This window comes from Capra hircus, chromosome 8, assembly GCF_001704415.2.
Source record: "Capra hircus breed San Clemente chromosome 8, ASM170441v1, whole genome shotgun sequence".
Classification (NCBI taxonomy): domain Eukaryota; kingdom Metazoa; phylum Chordata; class Mammalia; order Artiodactyla; family Bovidae; genus Capra; species Capra hircus.
In genome coordinates, this window is record NC_030815.1 from 101,271,309 (window position 1) to 101,297,108 (window position 25,800).

General features: G+C 40.9%; 1 protein-coding gene across 1 annotated transcript in view; it reads right to left on the reverse strand.

Annotated features, from left to right (window-relative positions):
- Positions 1 to 25,800, reverse strand: part of SUSD1 (sushi domain containing 1) — a 134,935-nt gene that overhangs the window by 90,515 nt on the left and 18,620 nt on the right. Inside the window, exons 3-5 of the mRNA XM_018052598.1 lie at positions 25,611 to 25,766; positions 15,177 to 15,329; positions 14,156 to 14,335 (exon numbers count right to left, since the gene is read on the reverse strand). Of these exons, the coding sequence (XP_017908087.1) occupies positions 14,156 to 14,335; positions 15,177 to 15,329; positions 25,611 to 25,766 (489 nt within the window). The remainder of the gene's footprint in view (positions 1 to 14,155; positions 14,336 to 15,176; positions 15,330 to 25,610; positions 25,767 to 25,800) is intronic.

A 25,800-nucleotide genomic window follows, 5' to 3' on the forward strand; every position in this document is an offset into this window, starting at 1 on the left:
CCAAATACATGAACAGTTCCTAAAGAAAAGAAGCTTTATCTTACAATCTCTTGCATTCTCACAATACCTACTTACATTTGTATGTTTTACCTAGTAAATAATAAATAGCTGCACATTGGTAGCTTGTTACTACTTCATCGTTGTTCAAGATGCAATAAATATTACTTTGGGGCTTACTTTGTAGTCCAGTGGTTAAGAATCCACCTGTCAATACAGGAGACATGGGTTGGATACCTGATCTGGGAACTAAGATTCCACATGCCTCGGGGCAACTAAGCTCACGTGCCACAACTCCCGAAGCCCGCACACCCTAGAGTCCATGCTCACAGCAAGAGAAGCCCGCACACTGCAACTGAGGGAAGCCCCCACTCTCCGCAACTAGAGAAAGCCCGAGCATGGAACCGAGGCCCAGTGCAGCCAAAAATAAAAAAAGAAATCTTTCTAAATGTTACGTTGGTATGACCAGAGCCCCAGAGGAAGGAAAAACACATTAGTAAATTGTAAGTACCGATAACAAGACAGGAGCACATCACCTCTATATTTTTTTACCTAACAGAGGTAACTCACACCTACCAAACACAAAGTAGATGAAAGCTGAGAAAAACGCCCACAAAAACTATCATTCTTTTAACGGTGAATTCTGAGAATGCTTTTTAAACCACAATAGTTTTAATCAAAAATTTTAATAATTTTAAAACAATAGCGTGCACCAAAATCCAACTAAACATAAGGTAGTCTCTTCCATATACACAGTCTTATTTATTTCCTATGGAAAACCCTACTGCAAGGTAAATGTCTTATTCTCACGTAGGTTACAGATACAAAAATGGAGGCCTGAAGAGTTTAAGTCATATTCAAAAAATACTTCACTATTAAAAGACAGAGCCAGTATTCAAAGCACGGTTTTTGTGATCCTGAAATCCAGGTTCATTCAATCCAGGCAGCCTCACACTGAAGGGGTTCACTCTAGGCTCTGACTTTATAGGTTAACCAAAACCTCAGGAGAAAAAGTTGCATGAAAAAGCATTTGAATCAGTCCAGAATGGTTCTATGACAATTCCCTCTACTTAACCATAGCAAGAGAGTGGCTGGAAATGGATTTCCCCTGCCACTGTACTCGCCCTGAAGCCTTCTTGGTACTGATATTTAACCCTGGGTCTGGCCCAGGTCTTATATGGAACATAAGCCCATCGTAGATATTTGCATCATGCTGAGATGGTGGCCACTTCCACTTCTGCTCAGGCCAAATGGGACCCAAGAAAGCCAGTGGCCCCGATTAAGACATATTCAAAAATCAACCCAACAGAGGTTACAATTGATAATAAAACTAGCACTGTCACAAGGAAAGAAGCCATTTAAAAACACTTAACATCCAAAGGAAAGAAAAAACTGAGCTGCACAAATTTTGTGTCACATATGCATAGGGGTATTCATTAAAGCACACGTATCTCTGGGTAATTATACTGAATCTGCATCAGGAATCCAGTCATCTAATTATGAATGCGGCTGGGAATTTCTCCTTGGTATCCTATTATCTGTGATTTTATTCAAACAATCAACTTCAAAATAGGTCTTCCTGGGGGAAAACGTGTTATGCCAGTTTCAAAGATCACATTGATATTGTAACTCTGTTTCATATCTTGAAGGTAAAAATGCTTATCCACCCTTTAATATTCTACCCAAGAAAATGGTCCAAAAAGAAATTTGTTTGATGAAAGGTATCGGCAATTTATGCCATCTAATCAACAACTTACTGTATCAGCAATAACTGTTGTTTATTATGCTGCTGCTGCTGCTGCTAAGTCACTTCAGTCGTGTCTGACTCTGTGCGACCCCATAGACGGCAGCCCAGCAGGCTCCCCCGTCCCTGGGATTCTCCAGGCAAGAACACTGGAGTGGGTTGCCATTTCCTTCTCCAATGCATGAAAGTGGAAAGTGAAAACAAAGTGAAGTCACTCAGTCGTATCCGACTACACATCAGCAAATAATGTGATTGACGATAGCAATAACAGTGTAATATAAGGCTTAATTTGAGACTGTTTTAGAGATCAATAAATACCAAGCTGAGAAAGAAAAAAAAATGACCAATAATGTCCACAAATTGAGTCAGACATCTTGCCAAATGCTGAGGGAATGAATGATTGACCTATTCTACTTATTAATATTGACCCCCCCAAAAAAGAAAAACCTTTTTTACTTTTTCCTTCCCAGAAAAATAAATCTTTCTTCTTCCCAGAAAAATAAACTACTAAATGAAAAACTAGAGCTAAAGGGCAGCTACAGGGAAGAAAATAAAAGAAAATCACATTAAAGTCAATTTTCACATTTACCCAACAATAAGTCCCTTACTGTGCCTGAGTACCAAATCAGGGACTTTCCAGGTGGCGCTAGTGGTAAAGAATCTGCCTACTATTGCAGGAAACTAAGAGACAGGGATTCAATCCCTGGGTTGGGAAGATCCCTTGGAGGAGAGCGTGGCAACCCACTCCAGTATCCTTGCCTAGAGAATCCGTGGACAGAGAAGCTTTGTGGGCTACTGCTGCTAAGTCACTTCAGTCGTGTCCGACTCTGTGCGACCCCATAGACGGCAGCCCAACAGGCTCCCCCGTCCCTGGGATTCTCCAGGCAAGAACAGTGGACTGGGTTGCCATTTCCTTCTCCAATGCATGAAAGTGAAAAGTGAAAGTGAAGTCGCTCAGTCGTGTCCGACCCTCAGTGACCCCATGGACTGCAGCCCTCCAGGCTTCTCCGTCCATGGGCTACAGTCCATAGCAAAGACTCAGACATGACTGAGCAACTAAGCACGCAGCATGCGGTATCAAATCAGAAGCTTTATAACACGTGGAAATTAGTGTAACATGATAGGTTGTAAGGGCCCGAACAGTCTAGGTAGGTGAATGCCAGAGTCTACACTACATTCACGCTCTAGATCAGATAATTCAGCTCTTACACCTATAATCTTCATTTGTAAAAATGTTCTCTTCCCCTCTTAACAGTAAGCTCTTTGTGAGCTATATCCATATCCTATATATTTAGAATATCCCCTAAAGTCATGTGAGCTATTAATATTATTATGAGCATTAATTTTGGTGAAGTTTAGTGGGTTCCAGCATCTTCCTGTTAACAGTTTTCAGCAGTTAGCTCTGGTTTTACTGCTCTCTCAGGAGAAGGTGAAGTACACTCTACCATCTTGAACCAGAACTCTGGTGAAGTTTATATGTAAGAAATATAAATGTAGCCTTATGACAAAGTTTCACCCACTTTATGACATGTTCTGAATCTGGCCAAATATAGTTAATTCAGGATCACTTGGGCATTAAACTACATACATATTTGATGCAGGGGTTGAAATCTTAACATCGCAATATGAGACAACTTGAATTCAGAAAATCATATCACAACCATCCAAGGGAAATGGGAGGGTTACATAATTCCATGAAGCACATTCTTATAAGCAGCTTATGAACTGCTGTCACTGAACTCATTAGTACCAAAGAGCCTACCTGCCCTTAAGATGGTAGAAAGAAAAAAATTACTTTTTAGTGGATTTTGTATTCTGAAGTCCCCCATGAACTTTCACCTCAATACTTTTCCTTCAGATCATATCCACAGATCATTTGGAGGGAAAAGAAAATTTTCCATTTCACATAAAAACACTTATTGTCAACAAATAGTGTTCAATATGGAAACAGGTAGAATCTGAACACTTCAGAAACATCAGAGGAGGTGATGGGGTAGGTAAAAGTGTGAATGCTGGAAGGAAAATGAAAAGGTTTATCAGTATTTCTTATAGAGATCTTCCATTTGTAGAGGTGAAATGGTTTTTGATGCTTTGAGGTAGCTGCATAACAATCTTTTTTCAAAAAATGACACTAAAACTGTTCTAGCTGTAAATAGAACACATGAATCAGAAACCAATAAATAAGGTAAAGTGAAAGCTAAAAAATGTTAGACTTTCCCATTTTATGGTAGGATGTTTCAGAAAGACCTAGAATTTTTGTTAGAAAAATTACCAGCCACTCCTGTCTAGATTATAACTCTCATATTCTGATGGCAAACACTTACCCAGCAGCTACTCTGCATCAAGCACAATGCCAAACACTTTTACTCATTATCTCCTTAAAATGTCATAATAACTCTAGGGTGACAATAATTTCTCCCCCTTCGACAGAAGGCAACCGGAGTTTGGAGAAGTTTAGAGGTGGTGATGGAACCACTGAGCAGCTTAGCCAAAACTCACACAAGCCTTTCTGATTCTAGAGTTCATGTTTCATCACCCTGAGTCTTATAACCAATGTCATCATTCATTTTGTACACTCATGTGACTCCAAACATTTGTAAGTGATATGTTTAACGGCATTTACTTGGCAAAAGGATCACACAAGAGATTTGTTGCAGGCAGCCAGTAAGTCAAGACAGTTTTTAAAGGTCAGTAGGGAGACTTCCTTCGTGCTCCAGTTTAGAGTCTGCCTGCCAATGCAGGGGACATGGGCTCGATCCCTGGTCCAGAAAGATGCCACGTGCTGTGGGGCAGCGAAGCCTGTGTGCCACAGCTATTGAACCTGTGCTCTAGAGCCCTCAAGCTGCAACTACAGAGCCCACACGCCACAGATACTGAAGCCTGTGCACCCTAGGGCCTATGCTCTACAACAGGAGAAGCCACCTCAGTGAGAAGCCTGTGCACCGCAGTGAAGAGTAGCTCCTGCTCGCTGCAACTAGAGAAAGCCTGCAGGCAGCAACGAAAATCCAGTCATGAATAAGTTAATTAATTTTAAAAATTTAAATAATTTTTTTTTAAATTGGCTTCCCTGGTGGATCAGACAGTCAAGAATCTGCCTGCAATGTGGGAGACCTGGGTTTAATCCCTGGGTTGGGAAGATCCCTTGGAGGAGGGGATGGCCATCCACTCCATATTCTTGTTTGGAGAATTCCATGGAGAGAGGAGCCTGGCAGGCTACAGTTCATGAGGTTGCAAAGAGTTGAACACGACTGAGTGACTAACACTACTTTAAAAAAATAAATTAATTTTAAAAAAAGATCATTATGTAGTGAGCTCCCAGAAAATCAGTTTCAACGAGCAAAAACTCCCATCACCGGGAACACAGATGCTAAACACAAATAAGTGTGCAACCACGTCCTCCTCTCTCACCCAGGTAGAGACATCAGGAGCTGATCTCAGCACTCTTCCCTGCTAAGTCTGGGTGTGGTCCCAGAATCCTCACACACTACTGAAAATTCAGATAGCAGTGCAATGAAACTTGTCCACCACTCCTCCCCTGAATGCACTCATTTGTATTCCAACTTATGCCAAAGCTTTTTCAAACCCTCCCCAACTGTGTAGAGATGAGATTGGGCTCCACGAAGAAAATCTTAAAAGATGAAGAGTTGACTCAGCAACAACACACATCCCTCTGGGTGGGTTCAAAACCACACTGGGAAGGAGGGTAAGTTTGCCCCAGTGTCTCTCCTTCTAGAGCCCTCCAGCCTTTCACCATTGCCTCCCACCTCCAGGGCTCACAAAGGCTTGCTTCTATATGGAATTTGCCTTCTGGAAAGGTGCTTTGGGTTTTCAACTTGATATCTAAGCTGGTGACATAAGGTAAGTTGCTTCCTTGCTCTGGTTCATTTTTTTTTTTTTTCCACAGCTGAAATTAAACCCATAGGTTTATTTATTTATTTATTTTGACAATTTTTTATTTATTTTTTAAATTAAATACTATTAAAATTGCCATACATTGACATGAATCCACCACGGGTGTACATGCATTCCCAAACATGAACCCCCCTCCCACCTCCCTCCCCATAACATCTCTCTGGGTCATCACCGTGCACCAGCCCCAAGCATGCTGTATCCTGCATCAGACATAGACTGGCAATTCGATTCTTACATGATAGTATACACGTTACAATGCCATTCTCCCAAATCATCCCACCCTCTCCCTCTCCCTCTGAGTTCAAAAGTCCGTTATACACATCTGTGTCTTTTTCGCTGTCTTGCATACAGGGTTGTCATTGCCATCTTTCTAAAGTCCATATATATGTGTTAGTATACCGTATTGGTGTTTTTCTTTCTGGCTTACTTCACTCTGTATAATCGGCTCTAGTTTCATCCATCTCATCAGAACTGATTCAAATGTATTCTTTTTAACGGCTGAGCAATACTCCATTGTGTATATGTACCACAGCTTTCTTATCCATTCATCTGCTGATGGACATCTTGGTTGTTTCCATGTCCTGGCTATTATAAACAGTGCTGCGATGAACATTGGGGTACATGTGTCTCTTTCAATTCTGGTTTCCTCGGTGTGTATGCCCAGCAGTGGGATTGCTGGGTCATAAGGTAGTTCTACTTGCAATTTTTTAAGGAATCTCCACACTGTTCTCCACAGTGGCTGTACTAGTTTGCATTCCCACCAACAGTGTAGGAGGGTTCCCTTTTCTCCACACCCTCTCCAGCATTTATTGCTTGCAGATTTTTGGATCGCAGCCATTCTGACTGGTGTGAAGTGGTACCTCATTGTGGTTTTGATTTGCATTTCTCTGATAATGAGTGATGTTGAGCATCTTTTCATGTGTTTGTTAGCCATCCGTATGTCTTCTTTGGAGAAATGTCTATTTAGTTCTTTGGCCCATTTTTTAATTGGGTCGTTTATTTTTCTGGAATTGAGCTGCATAAGTTGCTTGTATATTTTTGAGATGAGTTGTTTGTCAGTTGCTTCATTTGCTATTATTTTCTCCCATTCAGAAGGCTGTCTTTTCACCTTGCTTATATTTTCCTTTGTTGTGCAAAAGCTTTTAATTTTAATTAGATCCCATTTGTTTATTTTTGCTTTTATTTCCAGTATTCTGGGAGGTGGATCATAGAGGATCCTGCTGTGATTTATGTCGGAGAGTGTTTTGCCTATTTTCTCCTCTAGGAGTTTTATAGTTTCTGGTCTTACATTTAGATCTTTAATCCATTTTGAGTTTATTTTTGTGTGGGGTGTTAGAAAGTGATCTAGTTTCATTCTTTTACAAGTGGTTGACCAGTTTTCCCAGCACCACTTATTAAAGAGATTGTCTATACTCCATTGTATATTAAGAAATTAAGGAAACAATTCCATTCACCATTGCAACGAAAAGAATAAAATACTTAGGAATATATCTACCTAAAGAAACTAAAGACCTATATATAGAAAACTATAAAACACTGATGAAAGAAATCAAAGAGGACACTAATAGATGGAGAAATATACCATGTTCATGGAGCGGAAGAATCAATATAGTGAAAACGAGTATACTACCCAAAGCAATTTACAGATTCAATGCAATCCCTATCAAGCTACCAGCCATATTTTTCACAGAACTAGAACAAATAATTTCAAGATTTGTATGGAAATACAAAAAACCTCGAATAGCCAAAGCAATCTTGAGAAAGAAGAATGGAACTGGAGGAATCAACTTGCCTGACTTCAGGCTCTACTACAAAGCCACAGTCATCAAGACAGTACGGTACTGGCACAAAGACAGAAATATAGATCAATGGAACAAAATAGAAAGCCCAGAGATAAATCCACACACATATGGACACCTTATCTTTGACAAAGGAGGCAAGAATATACAACGGAGTAAAGACAATCCCTTGCTCTGGTTCTTAATGGGAAATGATACCCATTATTAGTTGTAAATGGACTATTTATGAAATGGGAAATAAAGCCAAACTAGTTCCCTTATGGTTTAGCTGGTAAATAATCTGCCTACAATGTGGGAGACCTGGGTTCAATCCCTGGGTTAGGAAGATCCCCTGGAGCAGGGAAACGCTGCCCACTCCAGTATTCTGGCCTGGAGAATTCAACGGACCATGGGGTTATAGTCCATGGGGTCACAAAGAGTTGGACATGACTGAGCGACTTTCACTAAAAAAGAACAGTAACCACCTCAGAAGGCATTTCTAAAAAGCAAACCAAACAATGTTTAAGGAAAACCTTGTAAACCTTCAAGCTCCAGCTCTGCTGTTAGTAGACTTGAGAAACCATGTCCCACCCTTGTTAACCAACTCAAAGAAGAAACCCTGCCTCAGCAATCAGCCCACAGGATTATGCCATCCATCCTGGAGGGCCGCATGTGTGGAGATGGGGAAACCAAGAGTCAGCCCCAGAGCCTTGTTTGGGGGTTATCAAAACACAGAAATGTCATGCCAGGTGAGAAGCAGGCATGAAGGTGCAGAAGACAGAGTAAGAAGGTGTGGAATCAGGAAAAGAGGAGACCAGGCTTTCAGCAAGGCTCTGCCACAGGATAAGCTGGGACGCAGTTCAGAAGCCAATTCCACTATGCCTGCCATCATCTCTGCCACCTTTTGGGGGAGGTTTGGGGTGCTTCCACAGGCCTTAGGTATGCCAGGCACTGTGCCAGGAGGCGGAAAGATGATACTGAAGAAGATGCATGCTTGATGTCCCCCAAGACTGATTTTTTATCAATCTGTCCCATAAAAATAATAATAAGCAACACACTTACATCCTAACCAAGAGGATGTCAGAGATGACATCAAAGCTGAAATTTGAAAGATGAAAAGGAGCTTGCTGTGCAAAAAGTACATAGCCTCCCTCAACAGATGAATGAAGAAATAAAATGTGGTGTATACATACAATAGAAAATTATTCAGCCTGAAAAAGGAATGATGTTCTTCGAAAGGTACAAACTCCCAGTTACATAAAATAAAGAAGTACTTGGCATGAAATGTACAAAGTGATAAATTGACACTGCTATACATTATATATGAAAATTGTTGAGAGTAAATCCGAAAAGTTCTCATCACAAGGAAAAAGGCTATCATTTTTCTATTTCTTGTTTTTAAATGGAAACATCCAGTGTGTAGCTTCTAAGTATTCATTTAGCTGACCTGTGAGATCTTAGTTTTCCGATGAGAGATCAAACCTGGGCTGCCTGTGGTGGAAGTGCAGAGTCCTAACCACTGGACCACCAGGGACTTGCCCGCAATTTCTATTTTTTTAATGTTGTATCTGTGTGTGATGATGAATCGGCACTAAATTCACAGTGATAATCATTTCATGATGTGGTGTATGTAAGTCAAATCATTATGCTGCACACCCTAAATTTATACAGTGATGCATGTTAATCACTTCTCAATGAAACTAAAAGGGAAAAAAAACGAATGAAGTTTTATACATGCTGTAACATGGATGAACCTTGAAAATATTATGTTAAGTCAAATAAGCCAGACATAAAAAGACAAGTATTGTATGAGTCCACACATGCGAGGTAACTATAATACAAATTCACAGGGACAGAAAGTAGAAGAGAGAGAAGGAATGGAGGATTCTTTTTTAATGGGTACAGAGTTTCTGTTTTGGATGATGCAAATGGACAGCAGTGATTCACGCAACACTGTGAATACACTTTATGCCACTGAACTGTACGTTTATAGATGGCTTATAAATGGCTAAAACGGTGAACTTTATACTATGTGTGGTCTACCACAATAACAATGTTTTAAAGCAGATTGGCAATTATTTCAAGTAGAGAGAAAAGGCCTTGAAGCTGATAAGAGACATACTGGTTGGGAGAGAATATTGGGAGACGTAACCTGTACAGAAACACAAAAGGACCTGACCCATGTTGGCTTCAAAATCCATGGTTATGGAACTTCCCTGGTGGTCCAGAGGCTAAGACTCTGAGCTCCCAGTACAAGGAGCCTGGGTTCGATCCCCAGTCAGGGAACTAGATCCTGCATGCCACAACTAAGAACCCATACAGCCAAATAGATAAATTAAACAAATATTTTTTTAAAAACCCATGGTTAGGAGTTAGGATCTGACTCTAGGTGCAGTGGCCATTTCACTGTTTTTAGAGGAGTTTTAAGCAAGAAGAAGCAAGCATAGAAGATTCTTGCTTAAGATTAAGTGGATTCTTAAGGGATTGTTCAGTACCAGACACACTCTGGTGAGCACTCCCAGCCTGCAAGGAAGATAAGGCCCCCAAAATGATGGGAACAAACCTGGATGGTCCCAGAACCCTCAACTGGCCCACCTACACTGCTAACCACTGTCACTACCCAAACGGAAGAATGCAAATGCCACCTTGACCCACCCATCTCTCCGTCTGAACTCTCTAAGGTTTTACCCGTTTTTCTTACGTGATACTTGAGAATTCACTCTTGTAGAACAGTTCATGGTGTATCTGGTTTTTCTCCTTCCAGATTCCAGACTTGCCTAGTCACAGGATCTATCAGGTATAGCATCAGAGCTGGACTCTGGATTTGCTGCTAATGATAATGTGGTTAAAGTGACTCCCTCACCTTGCTCTTGGCTTGGCTGAATTTTTTAAAACTCAAATTCTTTAAGCTGTCACTTACAACTGGCACCTTTTCTGAAAATTAAAAAAAAATAATAGTAATAGCAAAATAAGAGCTATGACAAACCTAGACAGCCTATTAAAAAGCAGAGACATCACTTTGCCAACGAAGGTCTGTCCAGTCAAAGCTATGGTTTTACCAGTAGTTGTGTACAGGTGTCAAGAGTTGGACCAGAAAGAAGGTTGAGCACTGAAGAATTGATACTTTAGGACTGTGGTGCTGAGAAGACCCTTAAAAATCCCTTGGACAGCAAGGAGATCAAATCCGTCAATCCTAAGGGAAATCAACCCCAAATATTTTCTGGAAGGACTAATGCTGAAGCTGAAGTTCCAATAGCTTGGCCACCTGATATGAAGAGCCGACTCACTGGAAAAGACCTTGATGCTGGGAAAGATGGAGGGCAGGAGAAGAGGGCAATAAAGGATGAAGTGGTTGGATGGCATCACCAACTCAATGGACATGAATTTAGCAAACTCTGGGAGACACTGAAGGACAGGGAAGCCTGACGTGCTGCAGTCCATGGGGTGGCAAAGAGTCAGACATGACTTAAAAACTGAACAACAAAGGAAATGCAAGCTAGAGATTGTCTTTTCCAGAGAGATGCTGGAAATGTGTGATGCACGTTTCCACAAAGTCTTACCTATTTTGGAAGGTGTCATCTTCCCTTCCATCATCCACTTCTGAGGCCTGCTTGAACAGGGAACTTATGTCACAGCCTCCCTCCATCCCCCCTCACCAAAGCAGCAGCAGAGCCTCCAGTAATTGGGAGAAGGCAAACAGCAGGATCCGCCAACTGTGCCTTCTCTGGTGGGGAAGTCCATCCTCAGACACACACGCTGCCATCTGGACCACACAGCTGCTCCTTTCATAAGTACCTGCTCTTCAGCATCCAAGTTCACAGTTTGCTAGTGTTTTCAGCGGAATTCCCAATTCCTGTGGCTTCATAACGCTCAACTAAAAATACAGTGCCGGCTGGCACAGGGCCCAGATTCTGGAGCCCCAAAGAAGACTGAAGAAGGATAAACATGAAGGCGCGAGCTTAGAGAGAAAGCGCAGCAGGGAGAAGCCGGTGGCCATGTGGTGACACGGGGGAGGGTGTCAGCAAGCACAGGGAACAGTTATAACCGGAGGGAAGAAAGAAATGAAGACCTGCTAAGTGACAGTTCTTTGGGGAATGGAACAAGCACTCTTCTCTAAATTAACTTTCTCCATTCTCAGTTCAATAATCTGGATGACGACTGATTTTCAAAGTAATATGAATTGTCTTATATGAAGTTTCTTACGTAACTCTCTAGGGAGTTCTTTGACATGCATTATGGCACATTTTAATCTCAGTTCTGTATTTTAATTGATCCACAGAAAGACAATGTGAGAACTAAAATGTACTTTTAGAATTCCTTAACCCCCAGGATGACGATTATCAGAATGTGATCAGCGCCTGAATCGCAAATCAGAATATCAAAAGGATTAACTTAGCCAAGCCCATCACTGAGGTTTCTCAGATACACAATAGCTTCCATGACAATTGCTTTATTTTCTTTTTTCCAAAATGGAAACAACTTTGTTACTTTGTCTAATACGTAAAAAAAAAATTGCTTCAATAACATTTTCAGGGTTTGTTTTGCTTTGTTTTTGCTGCACCCTATGGCATCCAGGGGGCGTTCCTGGTGACTCACACAGTAGAGAACTCGCCTGCAATGTAGGAGACCTGGGTTTGATCCCTGGGTTGGAAAGATCCCCTGGAGGATGTCATGGCAGCCCACTTCAGTATTCTTGCCTGGAGAATCCCCATTGACAGAGGAGACTGGAGGGCTACAGTCCATGGGGTCACACAGAGTTGGACAAGACTGAGCAACTAAGCCCAGCAGCATGGAATACAGGAGCTTGGTTCACCCACCAGGGACCAAACCCGTGCCCCTTGCAGTGGAAGTGAGGAGTCCTAACCACTGGATCACCAGGGAATTCCTCTGCACAGTTAACGTTTTAATGCATAGCTTTCTAAACTTTTTCATAAACATGTATATGTGAAAATTTTCAAAATTAAGGGCATATTATTCATATGGTTTGTAATTCAGTAATATACTGTTAATATACCTATGTCAGTAAACATTCTTTTCAACATATTAGCTACAGAATAGTCCATCTCATGTATATGCTATGATTTATTTGACTAATTTCTTTCTTTATCGATAGACATTTGAAACCGTCTCCAATATTTCAGTAGTATAGCACATATAACTACAGGAAATCAAAAAGTAAGTGAGTATAAAGTAAGTGAGTGCCTTACCCTTCTCTCTGCAAATAAATTTGAAATTGATGATGTTTTTAAGAACATGTAAATTACCAAAATGAATGTCAAAAGGAATAGGAAACTTAAACAGGACCAGTAAGTATTCATTTTCTTTTTTAATATCCCAAGGACTACCTCTCCCCAAGTACCACATCCAGATGGTTTTCCAGGTGAAATCTTCAAAAAATCCTGTTTATTGTATTCCAGAGAATACAGAAAGAAGGAAATGCTTTCACTTTCTTTTCTCAAAATTTAGAATAACATTAATAACTATACCACCAAAGATAGCATAGAAAAGAAAATAGACCAATCTTACTTATGAATATCAATGCAAGGATTTTAGATACAATTTAGGAAATATAATCCAGACTGAAAGAATAAAATACCAAAGACCCAGAAGAATCCATTCCAGCAACTAGTATTGATCATTATTAGGAAATTTAATAATATAAACCAACATATAACTGGTTGAAAGGAGAAAAGTATACATGATCATCTTAATACATGCTTGGACTTCCCTGGTGGCTCAGACGGTAAAGCGTCTGTCTACAATGCAGGAGACCCGGGTTCGATCCCTGGGTTGGGAAGATCCCCTGGAGAAGGAAATGGCAATCCACTCCAGGACTATTGCCTGGAAAATCCCATGGACAGAGGAGCCTGGTAGGCTACAGCCCATGGGGTCACAAAGAGTCAGACACGACTGAGTGACTTCACTTTCACTTTCACTTTAATACATGCTTAAAAGACATGATAAAAATGATACAAATCCCAGTAAAAAATGGAAATAGATGAATACTTCCTTAATATCATGTATATATAGCCAAAAACTGGTAAAATGATGAAGACGAAAGTAGAAAACAAACCAGAAGCCAACAGCATCACAAAAACAGGAGTATACCAGAATGATTAAGCATACAACCTCAGAAACTAGAATTTTGAGTTCAAATGTCAGCTCTATCACTAGTTCAATAACCTCAAACAAATTACTCAACTTTTCCATGCTTCAGTTTTTCCATCTGTAAAGTGCGATAATAATAGCACACATTCATAGGGATATTGTAAGGACTGAATGAGTGCTTAGAACAGAACTTAGCACATAGCTCTCTATCAGTGTACATAAAAACATAACTAGATGTCGGTAACATCAGAAAGCCAGAATCATGACTGATTATGAAATACTCAAACCACTCCCATGAAAGTCAGGAATAAGGAAAGAAAGTTCAAAGTCAATACTAATACTTAAACTTTTGCTCTGAAAACACTAGCTAAGTGGTTAGTTAAGAGAAAAACATGACTATTATAAACATGGGAAAATGAAAGATGGAATTATCATCATTAGCAGATGATATTATTCCTTTAAATACCAAGAGAATCAACTGAAAACCTAGTAGAAACAACAAGAAATTATTGGATTTATTTACTTCATTCATTATCCCAAAAAGAGATTTAGAGAGAAATAGGAAAACAGCCTCCAGATGCTGTAAGCTGGGAAGCTGGACCTTCGGAAAACTCACCTTGGCAGTTTAATCTGGGGGAGTCCCATGTACCCATGGCAGTGCAGCTGGAAACTGTATCTTCTGAGTCACTGAAGAATCCTTCTTTGCAAGCATAATGAACCTGACTGCCAAGCCTAGAGGTATAATTTCCTATGATATAGCCACCTGGAATCTCAGGAGGGGTCCCACAGTCTATTTCTGAAAATAAATTAACATCAAACTTGTTACTATATGAACGTATATTTTCAAAATACATAATCTCTTTCCATCTTTATTTTATCCTCTATTCCCTTACATATACACACGCGAGTCATATTTTAAAACAGACTGACTCATTTCTACAAGACTTCTGGGCACGTTTCCAACGAGTGTCTCTATTCAATCGTCTGGTCTTCCACAAGTAACAGCACAAAACTGAAAGGATCTGGCAATCAGCTCTCACTAATTTACACTAACTAAAGATAAGCCCATGGGCTTCCCTAGTGACTCAGGGGTAAAGAACCCACTGGCCAATGCAGGAGACGTGAGTTCGATCCCTGAGTTGGGAAGATCCCCTGAAGAAGGAAATGGTAACCCACTCCAGTATCCTTGTGTGGGAAATGCCAGGGACAGGAGGCTGGTGGGCTACAGTCAACAGGGTTACACAAAAGTCAGACATGACTTAGGGACTAAACGACAATGAAGAGAAGCCTAGCCCAAAAAGTATAACTTTCGTTTTGCACAATATCCTAAAATATATAAGCCTTTATAACTTCCTTGGTAACTGTTGAGATGCTGGTTCTTACCAGATTAGCTGTGTTTACTATCTAATATAATGGTTAATATCTGAATATCTATTGACTACAAAAATCCCTAAAGTTTTTTTTAACTTTAACATAGCCCCCTCTATCATGACTTATTTAATTTTATAGGTTATAAATATGCAAAACACAAATTCCCACCAACATCCTCAACACAGACCCATTGACTTAGGCTCAGAGCAGGAGAGTCATCAATAGACTCTCACCTTCGGATGCTGCATTCTTTGGCAGGAACCCACCTGTGCATAACGTGGCATCTCTGGTAGGATGGAAGGGCACAGGTCCACCTTTTGGCAAGTATCCATCCATACAATAGCATTCATAGCTCCCACGAGTGTTCACACACCGCCCTCCATGCCTGCATCGGCTGGAAACCTCACACTCATCTATGTCTTGAGACCCATACAAGAAGGGAGAGAAAAACAAAAAGGAGAAAAGGGTTGGACATTGTGATAGCCATTTCTTCTTTGTGCTGGGGGATTTAACTTTTCATTTTGTATTGGGGTTAAGCCAATTACCAGTGTTGCAATAGTTTCAAGTGAACAGAGAAGGAACTCGCCCATACATATACTTGTATCCATTCTCCCCCAAACTCCCCTCCCACCCAGGCTGCCACATAACACTGAGCAGAGTTCCCTGTACTATACAGTAGGTCCTTGTTGGTTATCCACTTTAAAAACAGCAGTGTGTACATGTCCATCCCAAACTCCCAAACTATCCCCTTCCCTACCCCCGAGCAACCATAAGGTTATTCTGAAAGTTTGTGAGTCTCTGTTTTATAAGTTCATTTATACCATTTTTTAAGATTCCACATATTCAGGATGTTGTGTGCTATTTCTCCTTTTCTGTCTGACTTACTTCACTCAGTGTGACAATCTCCAGGTCCACCCACATTGCTGCAAATGGCTTTATTTTGTTCTTTTTAATGGCTGAGTAATATTCCATTGTATAAACATGGCACATCTTCTTTATCCATTCTTCCTGATAGCCACTTCTCACATTCTCAATCTACACTTTTAAGTAGATGCATTTGTTTGTAACTGTATCACAAATTTGTTGTACTCCTTAAGAGTTCTTCTCCTGTGTCCATATCATAGGCACCAACAGGTGCTCAATAAATATTTGTCAATGTGTTCTGAAAATTTATAAAAGCCAACAACTATTACCAACTCTCTTGACAAACCAACAAAATGAACCCGAATAAGTATGGTAAAAAAATAAATTACTATAAAATAAGGCTGGCATCAACTTCATGTTAAAATATCTGAAGAACTCCTAATACAAAACAGCTTAGACCAGAGTGAAAATGTGTCACGAGCATAAGGCAAGAAGAAAAGAAGCTACCTAGAAGGGTCTCACTAATTTTACCAAGACCAGAAGTGCTTAAAACAGCCTTCAAGAAGGATAAGACATGTTTCTTAGCAGACTTTTCCCTTTGACTGAAGATTGCCAGTGGTAGCAGGTGCAGGAGTAAAAACCACACAATCATTCAGAGGCTGAAAAAAAGAAATCTTTCTGCAAGTTAGCAGTTTTTCCCCTCAGACTTGGCTTACTGAACAAAATTAAAAGCTTTAGAAACTCCATCAGAGCCACAGACACACCTATTTCACTTAGAGAAAGAAAAGTACCTTAAGTAAAAGGGGACTTTTTCCAGGACATTTGCAAGAACTATCAGGGGGACAGAGGACAGAAGGGGCAGTGTGACTGAAGAACGTCTGATTGTTCCCAGACTCTGGGATTTCAAAGACCTGTAATTTTGGAAGAACTGATATTGTTGTTGATGTTGATGTTGTTGTTGTTGTTCAATTACTAAGTCCTGTCCAACTCTTTGCAACCCCATGGACTTCTAGGCTCCTCTGTCTTCCACTGTCTCTCAAAGTTTGCTCAAATTCATGTCCATTGAGGCAATGATGCTATCTAATCATCTCATCCTCTGTTGCCCCCTTCTCTTTTAGCCTTCTGTCTTTCCCATCATCAGAGTCTTTTCCAATGAGTCAGCTCTTTACATCTGGTGGCCAAAGTACTGGAGCATCAGCTTCAGCATCAGTCCTCCCAATGAATATTCAGGACTGATTTCCTTTAGAATTGACTGGCTTGATCTCCTTGTAGTCCAAGGAACTCTCAAGAGTCTTCTCCAGCACCACAATTCAAAAGCATCAATTCTTTAGCACTCAACCTTTTTCATGGTCCAATTCCCACATCCATACATGAACTACTGGAAAAACCATAGCTTTGACTAGACAGACCTTTGTCAGCAAAGTGATATCTCTGCTTTTTAATATATTGTCTAGGTTTGTCATAGCTTTTTTTTCCCAGGAGTAAAATTCTTTTAATTTCATGATTGCAGTCACTGTATGCAATAATTTGGGAGCCCAAGAAAACAAAACTTGTCACTGCTTCCACTTTTTCCCTTTCTATTTACCATGAAGTGATGGGACCGGCTACCAAGATCTTAGTTTTTGAATACTGAGTTTTAAGCCAGCTTTTTCACTTTCCTCTTTTACCCTCATCAAGTGGCTCTTTAATTCCTCTCCTCTTTGTGCCATTAGAGTTGGTATCATCTGCATATCTGATGCTGTTGCTATTTCTCCTGGCAATCTTGATTCCAGCTTGTGCTTCATCCAGCCTGGCATTTTGCATGCTGTACTCTGCATAGTAGTTAAATAGCTGGGTGACAATATACAGCCTTGTCACACTCCTTTCCCAATTTTGAGGCACTCAGTTGTTCCATGTAAGGTTCTAACTGTTGCTTCCTGACCCACATACAAGTTTCTCAGAAGACAAGTCAGGTGGTCTGGTATTCCCATCTCTTTAAGAATTCTCCAGTTTGTTGCGTTCCACACAGTCAAAGACTTTAGTGTAATCAATGAAGAAGAAGTAGATATTTTTCTGGAATTCCCTTGTTTTCTTTATGATCCAACAAATGTTGGCAATCCGGTCTCTGGTTCCTCTGCCTTTTCTAAACTCAGCTTGTGCATCTGGAAATTCTAAGTTCACTGCTGAAGCCTCGCTTGAAGGATTCTGAGCATATCCTTGCTAACATATACAATAAGTGCAACCTCAGTTTGAGCATTCTTTGGCATGCCTTTCTTTGGGACTGGAATGAAAACTGACCTTTTCCAGTCCTGTGGACACTGCTGAGTTTTCCAAATTTGCTGGCATATTGAGTGCAGCACTTTCACAGCATCATGTTTCAGGATTTGAAATAGCTCACCTGGAATTCTGTCACCTCCACTAGCTTTGTTCATAGTGATGCTTCCTAAGGCCCACTTGACTTGACACTCCAGGATGTCTGGCTCTAGATGAGTGACCACACTATCATGGTTATCCAGGTCACTGAGACCTTTTTTGTACAGTTTTCTGTGTTCTTACCACCTCCTCTTAATCTTACCATTTTTGTCCTTTATCATGCCCATCCTTGCACAAAATGTTCCCTTGATATCTCCAATTTTCTTGAAGAGATCTCTAGTCTTTCCCATTCTATTGTTTTTCTCTATTTCTTTGCATGGTTCGCTTAAGAAGGCCTTCTCATCTCTCCTTGCTGTTCTCTGGAACTCTGAATTCAGTTGGGTATTATCTTCCCCTTTCTCCTTTACCTTTTGCTTCTCTTCTTCCCTCAGCTATTTGTAAAATCTCCTCAGACAACCACTTTGCCTTCTTGCATTTCTTTTCTTTGACCAATATTCTAATTTTCCAGTAAAGTCTTTTTCTTCCTCAAAAAAACTAACACTATCATTTCATTTAAAAAATAAAAAAGAACGTTTTAACAATGCCCCTGCCCAAAAGGAAGAATATAATCTCAGAATCCTTTCATATTTTTGTTTAGTGATTTTATTAAAATTCACTATAGTCTTTATACTGGTTTGTTTGGTTTGGGGTTTTGGGCCAAGGAATACCTGCCTCGTTGCTAGCTGGTTGTTGTCTGGGAAACAGTAATTCATTCAGTTGCTGGAGGAGACCCAAGGGACCAATTCTAATCAACCTGCATCTTTGGGAAACTCTGTGGGAAATGCACTCCAAAGATGGCTGTCAACAACTCTCCCCCTTCCTTTCTTGCCTCTCTTCCCATCAAGAATGGAATCCATTTCCCCTCCTCTTGAGCCGCTCTTGAGACTGGCTTTGTCCAACGGAACTTGGCAGAAGCAACATGGCGCCTGCTCTGGACATCGCCTTAGGCGACGCCTGGCAGCTTCCTCTCTCCCTCAGCTGGAATCCAGTGTCCACGCTACAGAAAACCCAGGCTGCGGTGCTTGGGAGACAGGCCAGTCAGAGAGGCCCTAAAGACGAGATACTGCGTGAAGGAGAACTAAGGTGGCCTGCTTGACAGCTAGAATCAAGGTCCAGGTGACGCTGGTGGTAAAGAATCCGCCTGCCAACACAGGAGACGCAAGAGACATGGCTAGAGCTCCTGGAGTAGGAAATGGCAACCCACTCCAGTATTCTTGTCTGGAAAATTCCACGCCGTGGTCAGAGGAGCCTGGAGAGCTACAGTCCATAGGGTCGCAAAGAGTCGGACACAACTGCACACACACACACACACTCCAACTGAGCCGTAGGTGAGAGAGGCTTTCTTTCATCAGCCCAGCCTAGACCAGCCACCACTTGAATATCTGTACACAAGTGACAAAACCAGCTAGCCACAGAACTGTAGCAAATAATAAATTGTTGTTTTAAACCACTAAATTTGGGGGGCATTGTGGGGTGGGAGGAGTAGAGTTAACTAAGACACTCCTGACATAGGAAGAGATGCTGAAATCCAAATAAGGTGAAGAAGATACTGTATTAATGAAAAAGGGAATTTCTGAGGGGAAAAAAAATGAAGTCTTGGAAATTAAAAGCAAAATATGAATGCCAAAAATGAAAGCTCAATAGAGGCACTGAAAATAAATGCACAAATTTCAACTCAAGGAATTCTCCAAAACACATAGAAAAATTAATTATCTAAGATAGAAATTATGGGACAAAAAAATAATATGAGGACAGACCCCAAACATTCAATATCTATTTAAAAGGAATTACGGAAGAAAATGGAGTAAATATATAAAAATTTAATGTCAAAAAAAACGCTCCAGTTTTGTATTCAAATAAAAAATAGCCTTTTAAGGTGACAGGCATGAATGTTGAGAAATGAGTCATTCTGGGTTTCAAGGAAGAAGAGAAAAATCTATAAACCTCCTGAGAGAAGGGAATAGTAATTTATGAGGAAAAGAGAAGCAATCTGACCCAGGACTTCTTGTCTGAAACACTAAATGCCAGATAGCACAGAAGTAATATGTACAGAGTTCTAAGGAAAGCAGAGCAAAACATCGTGCTATATTTAAGGAAGGGAATGACATTTTAGAACATGAATGATCTCAAGAACCACACTACTGACAAAAAAAAAAAATCAGAATAAATATTGTCAAGAAAGGAGAAGACATCATAAAACACAACAAAGGGTGGCAAGAAGCGAAACCAGTCAAACAAACATTGCTTTTTGCTCTTTCTTCTACAATGTTGTTAACTTATCTATTTTTGGCTGTGCTGGGTCTTTGTTGCTCTGTGGGCTTTTCCTCTAGTTGCAGCGAACAGGGGCTACTCTCTAGCTGAGGTGTCCAGGTTCCTCATCACCGCAGCTTTTGTTGTTTTGGAGCAGGGAGCACAGGCTCTAGGGACCACGGGCTCTAGGGAGCACAGACTTCAGCAGTTGCAGCTCCCGGGCTCTAGAGCACAAGCTCAATAGTTGTGGCACATGGGCTTATTTGCCTGTGGGATCTTCCCAGATCAGGGATCAAACCCATGTCTCCTGAATTGGCAGGCAGATTCAACTGAGCCACCAGGCAAACCCAACAAACATTGTTGATAACAAAATCATGGAAGTTTGGGTAACTGTTAAGAAAGGATTCTTAAAATCAATCTCAATCTAGGACAGACTTTAGAAATGATTTCAGCACTGTGTTCCTAGACTGGATCTATCATCTTAGCTTAGTAAGACTCCCCCCCGCCCCCGCCGAGGAATTTGTAAAATGTGTTTATGTATACATTTTTAACACAGAAACCATTTTCCAGCCTGTCCACCTGCCCCAGATTCCTAAAAAGTAGTGAGTAGGAATAAATTAATTTTTCAGGGGCTACTAAAAATTAAAGGCCCAAGTATTATAAGGCAAAAATGCAGTGGTATGGAAAACACTTGGAGTTTCTAGATACTGATTAGCTCTGTATGAGTCACTGCAGGCATTAATCCATTTGCTTTGTGTATAGTCATTCAACAGCCTAATAACAATAATTGTTATAATGACTGTTAATAACGATAACTCCTGCATGTCATCTTGTGCACGTCAAGCACTGTTCTAAACACTTTGTTACTTATTAATGATTATTTTCCATCTTATTTATTCTTCACAAAAACCCTGGGAGGTTGATGCTATTATTATCCCCGTTTTACAGATGAAGTAACTGAAGCACAGAATGGTTAACGTGAAGCCATGCAGGTTAAATGGTGGAAAGGCTAGAATCAGAAGCCAGGGGTCTGGCTCCTGAGACCATATCCTTAAACACTACACCACACTGTTTCTTCCTTTACAATCTAATTTTAACATCATCCAATCAATAATTCTCTGTCTTGTCCACAGAGATTGTCAGGAACATCAATTGCCTTAAGGAAGTCTAGATGTATTTACCATATATCACCGAGATGAGTATGACATGATTTTCACATTTAATCCTCTGCTACTTCCTAATGCTCCCAAAGCCTACCTTTACTAAACTGTTCTAGATCTTGACTGGATAGACATGTTAAGGTCATCACGTTAAGCTCAACAGGACAAACTCCCCACGTAGTGGTAGATTCCATTGGGTCTCCAAGGTTATAACATGTTTGTTTGTGAAGAAAAAAAATGTTCTGAGCAACCGTATTAACATAGTTAACTAATCAAGGGAGAAAATTCCCTATGCCTCATTCTATATATAAGATTATTTAACTTTATCCACAGCCAGAATCATACTTTGGTAGAAAATAAAGCAAAACCGAGCAGGACACTCTGACCTTATCCCAGAGCCCTGATGTTCTATATTTAAAATTCTTTCATGGATTTGAAAGTCAAACAGACCCAGGTTGGAGAATTGATTCTGCTACCTACTAGTTGTACTAATGTCTGTTCTTTAACCTTTCCAAACCACTTCTGTAAAATGAAGTTAATTACAGTAGGGGTTTTTGGCACAGATTAAATAAAACATGTGGAAAGCACTTAACACAGTGCCTGCTTGATCTTTGGTCCTCAACACTTGTTAGCCAATTTGTGAATGGGCCTCGCCTCTCTACTGACTCAGCTCTCCCTAGAGCACAAGCCACTCCTTCATAACCCACGCCTGACCCTGACCATGAAGAATGAGCGTGCACACATACACATCCTTGCAGGGGGTTCTTGGCTAGAGGCAGGGGAGTGGCCACACGGCTTGATTTAAATGCTAGATTTCAGTTCAGTTCAGCAGCTCAGTCATGTCCAACTCTTTGTAACCCCACGAACCTCAGCACGCCAGGCCTCCCTATCCATCACCAACTACCGGAGTCCACCCAAACCCATGTCCATCGAGTCAATGATGCCATCCAACCATCCCATCCTCTGTCGTCCCCTTCTCCTCCTGCCCTCAATCCCTCCCAGCATCAGGGTCTTTTCCAATCAGTCAGCTCTTCGCATGAGGTGGCCAAAGTATTGGAGTTTCAGCCTCAACATCAGTCCTTCCAATGAACACCCAGGACTGGTCTCCTGTAGGATGGACTGGTTGGATCTCCTTGCAGTCCAAGGGACTCTCAAGAGTCTTCTCCAACACCACAGTTCAAAAGCATCAATTCTTCGGTGCTCAGCTTTCTTTATAGTCCAACTCTCACATCCATACATGACCACTGGATAAACCATAGCCTTGACTAGACGGACCTTTGTTGGCAAAGTAATGTCTCTGCTTTTTAATATGCTGTCTAGGTTGGTCATAACTTTCCTTCCAAGGAGCAAGTGTCTTTTAATTTCACTGCTGCAATCGCCATCTGCAGTGATTTTGGAGCCCATAAAAACAAAGGCAACCACTGTTTCCACTGTTTCCCCATCTATTTGCCATGAAGTGATGGGACCGGATGCTATAATCTTAGTTTTCTGAATGTTGAGTTTTAAGCCAACTTTTTCACTCTCTTCTTTCATTTAAATGCTCTAAAACAGAGGGCACAGTCCCTCCTCAAATGCCAAATTCAGCTCAGGACCTTACATCTTAGGAAGCCACATTAGAGGAACACAAACACCCATTTAAGATGGGGACTGTTACTGATATTATCCAGTGTTGGCAAGGATGTGAAGAAATGAAGACCATCACGAGGGACAGCAACGCCTTTGTCCAGGCCTCCGGCATTTTGGAATGCCCTCATGCTGCAAGTGCCATAGAGCGTCTTCCTCTGGGTTGCGGCTCATCGCAGAGTTTCCAGGATCACCAGGAGTCATTCCGGGGGCAGCCTGGGGACCAGAACGTCTGTGGGTTCTCCAGCACCAGAACTGCTGCAGCTCAGCCCTCATCTATACTCAGTGACATCCAAGGAGGCCTACCTGCAACAGCTCCTCAACTTGACTTGAACCCTGCAGAGCACAATGAACACCAAGTCCCAGGAATTTCTCAGAATTCAAGAACTGGGATTTATAATCTTCTGGTTCCAGGCAAGCACTGGATAACTGCTGATACCCCCAAACTTGCTAAAGCTTCTGCCCTACCTAAAGTCCACTGGTGTTTCTGTGAAACTGTGACTCTGCAAGAAACTCAGTGTCATCAAGAAAAGTCATCCATCAGGTTTTACAAAGTAATAAATAAAGGCCTCAAAAAAAAAAAAAAAAGTAATGGGAATAACTGACATTGGATATCGGGTTTCTTTTGAGGGTTAAAGGGAGGTTCTAAAATCGAGTAGTGGAGATTGTTGCACAACTATTTTGAATTATACTGAAAACCACTGAATTGTACCCTTTAAAAGAGGGCATTTTGTGGTTTAATGAATTATACCTCAGTTTTTTTTTTAAAGGGGAAAGTCACTAAATAATTATAAGAAGTAGAATAAATAGAAGCAGAGCCTAGATAAGGATTTTGTTCCAGGAAGGTCAGTTCTTCCTAAGCTGACATCTATTTGGCCCTTGCATATAATATTTCTTTTCTTCCTTTTTCTTCTTCATACCCTTTAAAAAACATAATGCATCCTTGGAAACTATACTGAAACATACTGTTACAAAATTTTTCCTGTCAAACTCCCACAGACTTGAAAACACAATTTCAGGTGTTAAGCCCTCCGGAAAGCGTCGCATCTCTCACCCACTTCCAAGGTAAGTGCCTCCAAGGATTCCATACTCTGGAAAGTGCCCTCTGCTTACCCATGACTAATACATTATACTGAAATTAGCTATCCGCCATCACCTCCTACTAGCACATCCTTGGCACGTAGGAAGCGCATGAAAAATGTATATTGAATGAACCATCATCTTCCAAGTGTTTTTTTTAAGGCACCTAATATAATTCCGCAACACTGCACTTCTGCAATCATGTAACAAGTAATTTGCTACCTAAAACAACAAGATATTATAAAATTTTTTCTCTGAGGGAACGTGCTCATTCATGCCAAGAATAAATCAAATGTACCCTTTGAGGGACTTTTACCTTGGTACAGGTCAAGAGGGAGAATGAATCAGAGCATCAGAACCTGCGGTTCCTGGGAAAAAGATAAAAAATGCTCTCCTCTCTCGTGTCTCCCCCAAACCTTTAAATATCACAAAGCTTTTAAGAAGAGTCACTGTGCCTGCTAAGTTGCTCCTGTCCTGTCCAGCTCTTTGTGATGCTATGGACTGTAGCCTGCCAGGTTCCTCCGTCCATAGGATTCTCCAGGCAAGAATACTGGAGTGGGTTGCCATAACCTCCTCAAGAAAAATCATTAAGTCCACACAAAACCATCTTAGAACTAGGAGTCTTTTCTTGCCTTTTCTCCTCATTACTGTTTCAAAGATTTCCTTAGAAAATCCAAGAGCTATATTATCATGACATATAATCATGAAAATAATAACAGGAGCTACTGAAAATTAGGAGGCCTTTGCCCACCCCTTTTATTTGACCAACATATGTCCAAAACCTGACCTTCAAAGCTACTGAAATCCTAAAAGTTGTGCTCCTCACTCAGCTTATTCCTCCAGGAGACAAGCCCACAACTCTAATAGGTGCATTACAGAGCTCATCCCTGGGGCAGTGTGCACAGAGCTGGCGAGTACCACAGTCCCTCCAAAGATGGCACACCATCTCGAAGAATCTCTCCTTGCTGTTTGTCATGAAACATTTTAGACACACAGAGCAAGTAAAAGAATATTACAGTCTCCCCTAGTTCTACCTCCACCCCCAAGATTCAACAATCATTCACATTTTGCCATTTAAAGTATCTTATAGATAAACACTACACCAGAAGCTTCATAATAACACTCCTAGATACTTCAGCATGCAGCTCCCAAAATAAGAATATTATCCTAAAATACTACAATACAGCTATTCCTTCTAACAAAATGAACACTAATTCCCTGATACTAACTAATACTCAGGCCATGTCCAAATATCCCCCATCCTCCACATCCCAGGTACCAGGTACCCTCAGCCATCACCGCGTTGCCATCTGCAACCCCCTTCCTGAGTACCTGTGCAATAGGTGCCGTCATTGGGGATGAATGTCTTGTTGTTGTTTGTGGCTCGATATCCTTCTAGGCAAATGCAATAAAAGCCTCCGGGTGTGTTGTGGCAAGATGTATGGTTCCCACAGACCACACTGGCTCCAAACTGGCACTCATCTTTATCTGTGGGTACATTGAGACAAAGCACAGAAAGGGC